This window comes from Xiphophorus maculatus, chromosome 17 (assembly GCF_002775205.1).
Source record: "Xiphophorus maculatus strain JP 163 A chromosome 17, X_maculatus-5.0-male, whole genome shotgun sequence".
Classification (NCBI taxonomy): domain Eukaryota; kingdom Metazoa; phylum Chordata; class Actinopteri; order Cyprinodontiformes; family Poeciliidae; genus Xiphophorus; species Xiphophorus maculatus.
Window position 1 is genome coordinate 10,008,959 of NC_036459.1, and position 11,701 is coordinate 10,020,659.

Genomic DNA, 11,701 nt, shown 5'->3' on the forward strand with positions numbered 1-11,701 from the left:
GTGACCCCGCCTCTCGCCCGGAACGTAGCTGGAGAGGCACCAGCACCTCCTGACCCGACTAGGGACACGGGTGTTAGAAAATGGATGGATGGATGTTTGGATTTTAATCCTGTTTCAAATGTCGTCATTCAAATATGGAGAAGCAGGAAGTCTGCATTGTGAAATGAACTGAAACATCCCACAGTTACACATTTAAAAGCACTTTAGTGCATATTTACAAGCTATAAAATAGAAACCATTATAAAATAATCACTGTTTATGGTTTTACTGCTGAAAGTTGCAGATTTTTGTCCTCACAATGTTTAGACTTTGATTCCTTCTGGCACAGAAAGATTTCCACAAAGTCTGAGAGACTGAAGCTGCTTAAGTAAACAAAAACAATTATTCCTGCTGTAAAACTGGAAGTTAATGGATGACTATTTTCCTTAGTCTTGTTACAGTTCAAAGCATAAATCAGATATTGAGTTCTGGAGGAAGCGTGCCTTTATTAAACTCGGCTGCTTTATTTTCACTGTTTGCAGCTTCTGCTTAGATTTTTTTTAAACATAAATAAAAGTTTTTTAATGTTTAGATATTTTTGACACAAAAGACCCATCTAGCCAGCTTATGTTTTTTTTTTGTTGAGAAAATAGCAACTAAAATAAATGTTATTATTAAAGTTCTGACAATTTTATTTAATTTTCAATGGTTTTAAAACAAACTTTTGCAAAAAAACAAATTAATGTTCTTCTACAGGCTGTTGCAAATAAAAACTAAATCTTACCAAGTATTTTTAGTTCAAATATCTTACTCCACTTGAAATAAAACAAAACTAACTTACAAATAACTGTTCAGTTTTAAGGGCTTGGTTTAAGTAAATAATTTCAAGTTCCCCAGGTAGATTATTTCACTAATAATAGGACATTTTCCATGTCATAAGTGAAATATTCTGCCAGTAGAACCAGAACTTTTTTTGTTTGTACACTTGAAATAAATAAACACAAAAAATAGGCCGAAAATACTTTGTAAGATCTTGTGTTTTTGCAGCGTGTTAAAATCTGTGATTTAATGTAAAAAAATAAAATAAAATAAAATAAATGTTGCTCGTACTTTTTACTAACAGTGTTGTGGAAATTTAGTGCAGTTATTCCATGAAAAACAGCTAAAACCTGCATTTGTTTTTACACCTGTGTTTAAAAACATCGTATAAGCCGCAGGTTGCAGTTCTGCGGGAATTTCTAACCTGACCTTTGACCTTTGCCTCGTGCAGGAGGTCCTGGAGTCGTGTCAGACGCGTGTCTCTAAGCTGGAGCTGCAGCAGCAGCAGCAGCAGCAGACGGTGCAGTTGGAAAACACCGACGCCAAGGTGCTGCTGGGCCGCCTCATCAACATCATGCTGGCCATCGCCACCGTCCTGCTGGTCTGCGTTTCCACGGCGGCTAAGTTCACCGCGCCGCTGCTGCGCAGCCGGCTGCACATGGCGTTCACCTGCGTGGGCGTGTCCCTGCTGGTGATGCTGTGGAAGAACTGGGAACAGGTGGAGTTCACTCTGGACAGGATGATCCTCCCGCGCTGACCCGGACCGGCCAGGGCGCCGGAAATGTAGCCAACACCTTCACCCGTCCGAACCGAGAGCCTCGCCACAAAAACCCGAACGCATCAGGAGACGAAGTTGTTTTGGATCGGAATCTGAGCCGGGCTCGAGTCGGGCCGTAGAGGCATCCGTCGCAGCTGCACCTCTCACCTCTGACCTCTGACCAAACACAGCGTGGCGGAGAGCGCCTCCTACTGTGTCATTTCTAAGATTTGAATTTAAGATCCTTCGTCTCGTGTGTCTCTGCTGGATTTCATAAAGGAACAATCTGAGAAATATCCGTCTTTGTTCCTGTGTAAAATAAACCAGAAATCAGGTTTCAAGTCAGGTTTACTGATAAACCACAGTTCCTTTCACAAAACCAGGAGGAAAATCTTTCCACAGAGACACTAAAGCATGCCTAATAAAATCATTTATACTGAAATACGTAGACATGTCACTTTAAATGTTTCAACTATGATTGGAAAGTGTCCGTAAAACCATCCTGCAAGGATTTTATAAGCACATTTACGAGGTTCAGATCAGCAGTTTTCCAGCCTGATTTTCTCATCTGCTGACTTTTAGTTTCACTTTGAACCAGCAAAGAAACAGAAAAACTCCCAGTAAAACAAACTGGTTTATTCCCAGCACAGCTTCTGAACTGCCTCTCGTCTTGTTAACTTAATGTGTTTTTTTTATAAGTTGTTTTAATGTATGTAAATGTTTTCATTTGACACTGGCTCCTTAAAGCTGCGGTTCTGCTCCCACGTTTACGGTCATCATGTTCTTTTTAGAATTGAATTGTACCAAAACAAAGCAAAACAAACGTGTATGTAAACTTCTGAGCAGAACTAGACTCCAGGAGAAAATGCTAACTTGTGCAAACATGTACTGTGAGGACAGAGGCAGCGCCTGCAAACTTTAAATGCGACTCATCAAAATGCCTTTTTATGGACTGACCTGAATAAATGAACTCTGACATGAAGCCTTTGATGCTGTGCTGCGTTCAAGTCCAGTGGGAATCCAAGTACTCTGGCTGAGACAAAACATTTTCATGTTTTTAAGCTGCTGTTGACCTTTAGATCTTGATTTATTTCCGTAAGATATTACTGTCCAAATTGGTTTAAAAGTGATAGGATTTCTTTTTTACCACAGGACCTGAAAGCAGCATCACAAACTGGGAACTGAAACTTGTAGCTCAGATTTTCCCCAAATTGTTTGTCGATGAAGACGGTGAAATGGGACTGATGCCTTTCCAATGCAGCTTCTTCATTCTCTTCTGACTCTTTTTATGTTTAATGTCCATTTAAAAACAACAAACATGGATAATCCTTTACATTCTGTCTGAATGTTTTTCAAAATTTGCTCAAACACTACTTTCAGCAGAAGAAACACTCTCTCACTTCTTTCTGTGCTTAGGTCGTAGTTGTGGGTTTCATAAGATTCTTCTTATTTTTTTCACAGAAGGAAATAAATCTTTGTTTTTCTATCATGTTGGTTCTGTTTATTCCTCACCATTTCGTGAATCCCGTGATGCTCTGCTTTTGTCATGGGAAAATGATCAAAAAGACGAAGAAAATTAGTTTGACAGCAGCTCTGCATTACGATTCTGCCTGGACTTGATCTGGAAATATGGAAAAATATTTGTATTCCAGGATTTTAATCCTTATCCAGTTATCTAAATGCTTTGTTCATCTATCCTTACATAATTTTGTGCATCCGTCCATTTAGTTTCCTACTTAATTAATACGTTTGTCCCTCAAAAGCTTCCGTTTCATTGATTTAGTATAAACTCTTCAGGTTTATACAAATAATAAAATAAAACTGAGCTAAACCATCTAATCTTGAGAAAATACCATTTTAGGCGATGAATAGTTCAGTAATTGAAGTTTGGCCAACAGTGACATCTAGTGGTCATTAATGAGCATTACAATTTCAAAATCATTGAACTTAAAAGCAGCTGATATGTCCGAAGTGTTTTATTGTATTTGATTGAAATAATTCAGTAAAAAAAACTTTCGCTGAATTGTTAATGATCTTATAATCGATCTTAACCCACACCTATTAGATACTTTATTTACTGCTCTATAAATTAAGGGTTGTAAATGTGAGAAGAAGAATTTTTAATCCAGATTTGAAGTCAGTTTTGCAAATATTGTGTTATCGTTACCCACGATGCTTAACCTTATAGGACCTGCATTGTGTTACCCTGTTGGAGTGGCTGTTTTGCTTTAATTCTAATTTGTTATTTTTGTAGACTTTTGGTCACAATCCTTTGGGTAAAGGCTTTGCTTTTTGGGGCAATTATTGCTTCAGGATTTAGTACATAACTTTAATCAGAGGTCTCTTCAGATTTGATGCGACATTGGCTGCTACCAGAGAGCCTTCCCACGCACAGCATCAACAGCCACACATTTTTTAAAGTTACATGAGAATTTAATGTCCCTTTGGGATAAATAAAGTATTATTGAATTAAATTTCAATTGCAAAAATACAATATAAAATACTGAAAAATATATTGCCTAAGTATTTTTATGTTTAAATGTTTATGTAACCTAAAACTACCTGAAAATTATTTTTAATTAAATTTATTTTGGACGTGACCTTGATCGTAGAGCATTTCAGGATTTTCAAATGTAACTGGTCTTCCTCGTCGCTAGGTGGCGGTGAGGAGCAGCAAGGAGGACGTTTTTGGCGCAAACCGGAAACAGTTCCTGATCTGTCCAGCCGTATAAAATAAAGTTTAACGCAGTAGCGGTGCTTTAGGAGAGACGTTGTTTATTCAGGATGTCTTATTGCTCGTATTTTCTATAAATACATACAGTCAAGCTGCTCTGTAATGACATTTGCACGTTTCTTTTAGCTTTAAGGAAGAGTTAATGTTAGTTAATATCGCCTGGTGCATCCATTTTTGGCTGTAAATCGAGTTTTTGTTTACATGAAATTTGCTTGTTTTAACAGTTGCTATCTTTTTTGACCATTAAATGGATGAACACAAGGAGAACATTCAAAGAACAGACGTAAATGTGAAAATGTCAGAGGAAAAAGAAGATGAAAAGGTAAGTCTAGCATAAATTAACATGTTTCCGATAAATATTTTTTTTATTTTAACGACAGTATAACATGCTTTTATTCTTAATTCAGTCTTAAATCTGTCATTATTATTTTATGCGTTGAATTGTGAAGAAAATCCGACGTTTACAAGTTAAAGAAACATGTTTCTCTTAGACTAAATTTCATTTGTGCTGTAAAAAAAACAACAACTAAATAATTTAGCATATTTCATGTTAGTGTACTTTTTTAAACGTACATCGTTTGGATGTGTATTGAACATTATAAGAACAATATGATCTACTGCTAAACTGGACTGATTTTAAACATGAATCCTAAAAATGATCCAACCCAACTATTTCTAAGTTTACTTGTATAAGGTTCCATACACAGTCTGGAATTTAATTTAAGTGTTTTTAATGTCTTTTTAAAATATGGATGAGCTATCATTCTGCCATCTTCATTAATCTGTTTGCTGCAAACGAGTAAATTGTGTACATTTTAGAAAAGTATGTTTATTTAATCACTAACGAGGAGGAGGAACCTTGAAAATGCATCACAGGAAATTAAAATATTATCAAAAATTTAATTTTATGTCAATGATTCAATATAAAAAGTAATACCCACATATTCTATAGCAATTCATTACACACTTAGTGATGTAGTCCAGTTATTTTTGTTCATCTTGACTACTAAATATCTTTAAAACAAAAAATTTAGATTCTCAGATAGATAAAATATGATAAAAGGCCAATAAAAATGTAGTCTTAATGCAGAAAGGTTGGCCCCAGTGTCACCCCTCAATACTTGGCTGGGGCTCCGTTTGCTTAAATTACTCACTATACAGATGATCAGCCTGTTGCTTTCCTAAGGTTGCTCTCCTCTTCTATAAAGCCCTGCTTTCCCAGTGAAATCGCCAATGTTTTACCAGAAAACATTAGATCAATTTCTATTATTTTTTCTCGCTTTTGTTTCTAAAATTTAAAGTACAAAGAACAGATAGTATTTTCAAAAAGTGGCTTTTATTCAGCCATCATTTCTGTGAGTTGCACAACACAGTATTAGGGACAGTCCACGAGAATTTGTTTAATTACAAGAAAATAGTGATAATATTAGCAGAATAAAGACGCAAAGAAAAAAAGTCTGAAAATAAGGAGAAAAAAAGTTTTGTTAGTTATAAAGATAGAAGACAGTTGTTTGGACCCTAGTTTCAAATTCTGATAATAGTTTGGTGCTGATATGTTAAAAGATTTTTTAGTATTATCTGTAAAACTTATACCAAAGTATAACAAGATTTAATATTCCTCATTTATTTCTTCTATTTTTCTTGTAGTTCTCATAAAATTGCTACTTTATTTTAATATTATGACCTATTTTTGTAATATTAAGACTTGGTCCTCATTATTTTGATTTTGTCATACCACTTTATTTTTGTACTACTGAGACTTTATTCTTGTAATATTATGACTTTATTCTCGTGTTAAAAAAAAATTAATACTAAAACGTTGTAGCCTGGCCCTGATATTTGAACGTAGACTTGATCTGAATTCAACGTCCAAGTAAATAGAAACTGTAAAACAAGATGGCGGCTTATCGTCTGAACTATTGAAACCCCAAAAATGCACCAGTGGGGGAAAAAAAACAAACATTTCCAAAAATTAAATTAATCGATAAACTTGATTATTAGGCAGTATTCAAGTGTTGTGAATTTACAGGAGGTCATAGTAACCTGTGACCGGAAGTCAAGCTGAGTTACATTTTCTTCTCCAGACGAAACCCCGCAGCAGAATATGTCCCGATGACGAAACAGCTCCGGAGACGTCTCAGTCCAACAAAGACTTCAGTCACCCGGTTTACAAAGAGATCGCTCTGGCTAACGGCCACATCAACCGCATGTCCAAAGACGAGCTGCGGGTCAAACTGTCGGAGCTGAAGCTCGACACCAGGTGAGTGTTTTCACTTTTTCAGCTATAGAAACCTCGGTGTCCGCTCCCAAAATCTACCATCTGTTTGTGCGTGAAGAGGCGTAAAGGACGTGATGAAGAAGAGGTTGAAGAACCACTACAAGAAGCAGAAGCTGCTGCAGTCAGCCGCAGAGGGAGGGCCCACCGATACCTACTACGACTACATCTGCGTGGTGGACTTTGAGGCCACGTGCGAGGAGGATAATCCCTCAGACTTTCTGCATGAGATCATCGAGTTCCCCATGGTCCTCATCAACACGCACACCTTACAGATCGTAAGTCCAAACAGTTAGTAGATTTACAGTTAATTGTTGATTAATTGTTTATTAGATTAAAATTTGTTCTAATCAATCAATTAATTAATGGCGTCAGTTAAGACTTTTTTTAATGTTGTAGTTTGCCCGCCATCCAGCAGAGGGCGCAGGCGGTCATTCTTCAGATAGATGTTGATACAGAAACTAAGATGGCGGCGTTTTATCAGAACGGGGAAGAGAAACGGTCCAAACAGAGTCCGATATGGGATGAAAAATACGTTTTATGCGGTTCTGTTTTGAAATATGAACACTCGACAAGTTCTTCAGTTGTTCAGAAATGTAAACAGTCGACAAGTTTCTTAATTTATCACCTTAATAGAGCTCATTCAGCCGAGCCACATGACGAAGCAGCGTCAATTTCTTGTTCAACAATAACTAACGAAGGTGAAACTAATGTGTCAGAAAAACGAAGATGATGCTAAGAAGTTGTAACATGATTTTAAAAAATGATGCTAACAACCATGTTTTAATATTCCTTTAAGAGTTTTAATATTCCTAAAGAGCAACAGACATCTCTGTTCATTAAGTGTTTCACATATTTTATTCTTTTCATCTATTTTTCTATTCTGCATCCTAAGATGTTACTGTTTTCATATTTTATAAATATGTCTAAAAACGTGCATAAACTACAATTTTCTGTTCAGTCACTATTTCATACAGCTGAAATAAAATGCTTAAAATAAAATTTAATGTTTTTTTATATTTACTATATTGTGACAACTTTAGCTCTTCATATTATGGGAATATATGATTCAAGAGAATGGCCATTCATCAATTATTAGTTAATCGATAAGATCAACCAACTTTCAATCAATAACTAGACCTGCCTTCAGAGTTGATTAGTATCTAATTAAGTAACTTTTTTCTGAGTATTTTTTCTGCGTTATACTTTTTTACTTTCACTTGAATAATTTTATCATGAAGTATTGCTACTCCCACTTGAGTACAGTCTTTGTGTACTCTACCCACCCCGGTCTGTCTGTAAGTAATTAGTGGAAGATTTTCTTCCATTAAATGTGATTTCTGTGCAGGTGGACACTTTTCAGGCGTACGTGAAACCAGAGGTGAACCCGCAGCTTTCCGACTTCTGCGTGAAGCTAACAGGAATCACACAGGTCTGAGTTGCTTCTTTAACGTCTCCTAAACGTCTAAAAGTTGAAGTCTTAACGCACCTCTTGGTGTTTTGGGCTCTAGGAGACGGTGGACGGAGCGGATCCGTTTCCAGACGTCCTTCACCGAGTAGTGGAATGGCTGCAGGAGAGGGAACTCGGGACGAAATACAAATACGCCATGCTGACCGACGGGTGGGTTTACTTTACGACCCAATTTGCTGATGCAGTATTTGGCGTTCCTCTCTCTGGTTGCTCTGATGTTTCCGTTTCCTTCCGCAGGGCGTGGGACATGAGCAAGTTCCTCAACATCCAGTGTCGGATCAGCCGGATCCGATATCCTCAGTTTGCAAAGAAATGGATAAATATAAGAAAGTCTTACTGCAACTTCTACAAGGTAGGGCTGGACGATAAATAGATTTTTTTAATTAATCAAATTTTGGTATTTTGAAGATGTAATTTTTGGAAAATGTAAATATGAGGACCAGGCTACAATTTTCTTTTTATTACAAGAATACAGTCTTACAATAATGGAGTCAAAATAATACAAGAATGATGTCATAATATCAACAGAATAAAGGCATAATTTTGAGAAATCCAACATGAAATAAAAATTTTAAAATGAATGTTGAGCAAACTTTGTAACTTTTGTAGTTACGTAAAACTTAATTTTCTGGCAAAATTATCCATTTGGCTATTATTATGACTATATTCTAGTAATTAAACACATTTTTGTAGCCTGGCCCTGATGTTTCATTGTACAACTCGGGATTTAAAAAAAAAAAAAGACGTTTTTTTGGTCATTTCTTAATTAGAAAAGAAACAAGCAAAAACAAGAAATTTGTGATCTTGTTTTTAAGCAATCTCACTCAGCTAAATCTAAGCTTAATCACTTAGAGATGACTTTTGCTCGATTGAATTTCTTCTTTCAACATTTTCTGATGTTTGCCACGGCTTTTAAACTCGCACCCCTCGTTTCCTCCAGGTCCCACGCACGCAGACGAAGCTGAGCACCATGTTGGAAAAGCTCGGCATGAAATACGAAGGCCGGCCTCACTGCGGCCTGGACGACTCCCACAACATCGCCCGGATAGCCGTCCGCATGCTGCAGGACGGCTGCCAGCTGCGCGTCAACGAGCGCATGCACGGCGGCCAGCTGCTCTCGGTTCCCAGCTCAGCGCCGATGGAGGGAGCGCCGCCGCCCCGTAACCCCGGCAACAGAGAATAGAGCCAGGAACTTTAATGAACCAGCCTTAAAATCTGTCTTCACCCGCATTTTCACAGAAAGAGTAAAGCACTTTAATTTAAGCTTAAAGCTGTAAGGAGAGTTTAATATTTCAGTTTGTGCAGACTTTGCTTCGAGGAGTCCAGCGATTTAGGGCGACATATTGAAAATAATAATAAAAAAAATTTACAAGACTTTTTTGTTGAATTATTATGACTTCATTTTCAAAACATAACTTATTTCTCATATTATTTTGACTTTTCTGATAATATAACTTTATCCTCAAAATATGATTATTCTCGTATTTGTTTGACTTTATTTTTGAAACATGACCATTCTTGTATTATGAATTTATTCTTGAAGTATTATGACTATTCTCAAAATACGACTTTATTTTCATTATTTCGACTTTTATTCTTGTAATTTTATTTTGTTTATTTGTTCTCAGTATGGCCCTAGTACTCCGTCGTGGAGGAGGTCTCACTCAGACTAAATATTTTTACAACAGTTTGTAAAAATAAATGGATAATTCCTGCAGCATTCTGTATAGCTGATGCTCTATTTTTTGTTTTCTATTCTTAAAGAAGCAAATTAAAATAAAATGATCAGCAACTGTTCATAAACCACACATCTCACTAATGTCACGTGCCATTTAAATTTATAACATCACGTTTTTCCAGGAAAATGCCCTGCAGACTCATTTGCTCCATAAATATAAGAATTTCACAGAAATAATTTAATTGAACCAAATGTGTTGAGCAACTGGGGAACCTTTGTAAGTATTGTCCTTTTGGGGAATGTGCTTTATGTTGTCATGTTGTGTTGAGATATTTTTTATCTCACAGTGCACAATATGTTCTAACTGAATAAATTTGAAAGGAGGCAATGACTTTTGTTTAAAGTTTCATATTTTGTCATGAAATCACATAAATGATTAATAGGGCTACTTTGACAAATTTATACTTTAAACTGTTTTCTCAAATCAAAATAATTGAAACATTTAAGGATAAAAAGTCCAGATTTTGGCGCAATTAAACTAATCAATCACAAGAGAGATGGTTTTGTGTCTTTCTTAACTATCCCTCCTTTACAGAACAAATGATTGGCCAGTTTAACTGGATTTAGGCTTTAACGTGGTTTTTTTCTAAAATCTTCATTTATAGCCAAACTGGCCAATCAGAAGAGTGGATATTTTGTTGCGTTTAATCTGCTACCTAGTTAGTTACTAACTATCTGTTTACCTTAGCTAACCATAGCCCTACACTGTTAGCCTTTGCTGTATTCTTTACAGTTAAATACCACAAAATGCCCAGTAAAACTACCATAAGACATCTTTACAAGTAGTTACTGTAATTTGCATTGCATTATGGGTATTGTTGACAGTATGAATGTTTTTGTGCTCTCATTTGTTGTTGTTTTTATCATTATTGGATTATTGTGTGTCACATCACGTGACCTGTCTAATTTAAAACACTCGTGTACAATAAAGGGTGTGTCCTTCATGCAAAGAGGGTTCAACACGAAAGCCACAACCCGTGTGAGTCTCATGTTGTCACGTTGAACGCTGTGCGGAAGGGTGACTCTGCTAACAGGTATAGTACATAGTATTACAGTAACTTACTGTATGTTTTGAATTTGCAGTAATTTACTGTTTACACATTACAGTAGTGGTTCTGTACTTATAATATACAGTAAGAATTATATTTGATTTCCAACGGTCATCATAGCTGCTTCATCGTGGTTCCCTGTTTCTGTATTTTTACTCCTTTAGTGGTTAACATATTTTTAAGGCAGAAAGAGAGCATGTACTTTTGTTTTTTTTCACACCCTAGCTAACATTAATGCAGTTTATCTAGCTACGTCATCAAAGGTGGCTTCGCTTCCAACCAGCTTTTTCTCTCCAAGTGCAGCTCTGTCTCCGTGCTGTGGGCTCACACTGCTTCAGCTCTTCAAGACAGGTAAAAAAAACACTTCTTAGAAAACTGTTTGAAGCCAAAACCTAGTCTGGAAATGTACATTTGAGATGGAGTTAAAGTAACTTATAGCATCATGCTATCATGCTATAACTTAGCATTATAAGTCATAATGCTAAGTAATAGCATTATAACTTATAATATAATGTTATAATATATATTATAACTTATAATGCTAAGTTATAGCATCATGCTATAATACTATAACTTAGCATTATAGCATGAGCTCGTTTGTGCTGGTTAGCCTGGTAAAATAACGTTCCCTTTACGTTACTAACTCTGGTGTTTTACACTGCGTGCCAGAATTATATGCAAGTCGGTATATTTGCTCTAACTGGAATAGTTTGCAATTAAAATTCGCAAAACTTGGCATGCTATATGGCACAGGTGTCAAACTCCAGTCCTCGAGGGCCGCTGTCCTACAGCTTTTAGATGTGCCATAGGTACAAAACACTGGAATGAAATGGCTTAATTACCTCCTCCTTGTGTAGATCAGTTCTCCCAGCCTTGCTA

The 11,701-nt window shown here is 36.4% G+C and overlaps 2 protein-coding genes across 3 annotated transcripts in view; both read left to right on the forward strand.

Moving 5' to 3' along the window:
* The window catches only part of tmcc3 (transmembrane and coiled-coil domain family 3), a 53,204-nt gene extending 50,160 nt beyond the window's left edge, over positions 1-3,044 (forward strand). For both annotated transcript variants that reach the window (XM_023350574.1, XM_023350575.1), the window contains exon 5: positions 1,250-3,044. In XM_023350574.1, the coding sequence (XP_023206342.1) occupies positions 1,250-1,555 (306 nt within the window). In that variant the 3' untranslated portion in view covers positions 1,556-3,044. The remainder of the gene's footprint in view (positions 1-1,249) is intronic.
* Positions 3,045-4,268: 1,224 nt separating this feature from the next.
* eri1 (exoribonuclease 1) lies at positions 4,269-10,104 on the forward strand. The gene is made up of 7 exons (XM_005799064.2): positions 4,269-4,611; positions 6,374-6,549; positions 6,626-6,842; positions 7,913-7,996; positions 8,076-8,185; positions 8,273-8,387; positions 8,976-10,104. The coding sequence occupies exons 1-7, from the start codon at positions 4,537-4,539 to the stop codon at positions 9,216-9,218; spliced, it is 1,020 nt and encodes a 339-aa protein (XP_005799121.1). The 5' UTR covers positions 4,269-4,536; the 3' UTR covers positions 9,219-10,104.
* The last annotated feature ends 1,597 nt before the right edge of the window (positions 10,105-11,701 follow it).

Bases quoted from the DNA above. Each gene is read 5' to 3' on its own strand.
- eri1 (XM_005799064.2), top strand. From the start codon at position 4,537: ATGGATGAACACAAGGAGAACATTCAAAGAACAGACGTAAATGTGAAA. The intron at 6,843-7,912 runs GTAAGTCCAAAC...ATTTCTGTGCAG, and splicing joins ACACGCACACCTTACAGATC to GTGGACACTTTTCAGGCGTA. The intron at 8,186-8,272 runs GTGGGTTTACTT...TTCCTTCCGCAG, and splicing joins TACGCCATGCTGACCGACGG to GGCGTGGGACATGAGCAAGT.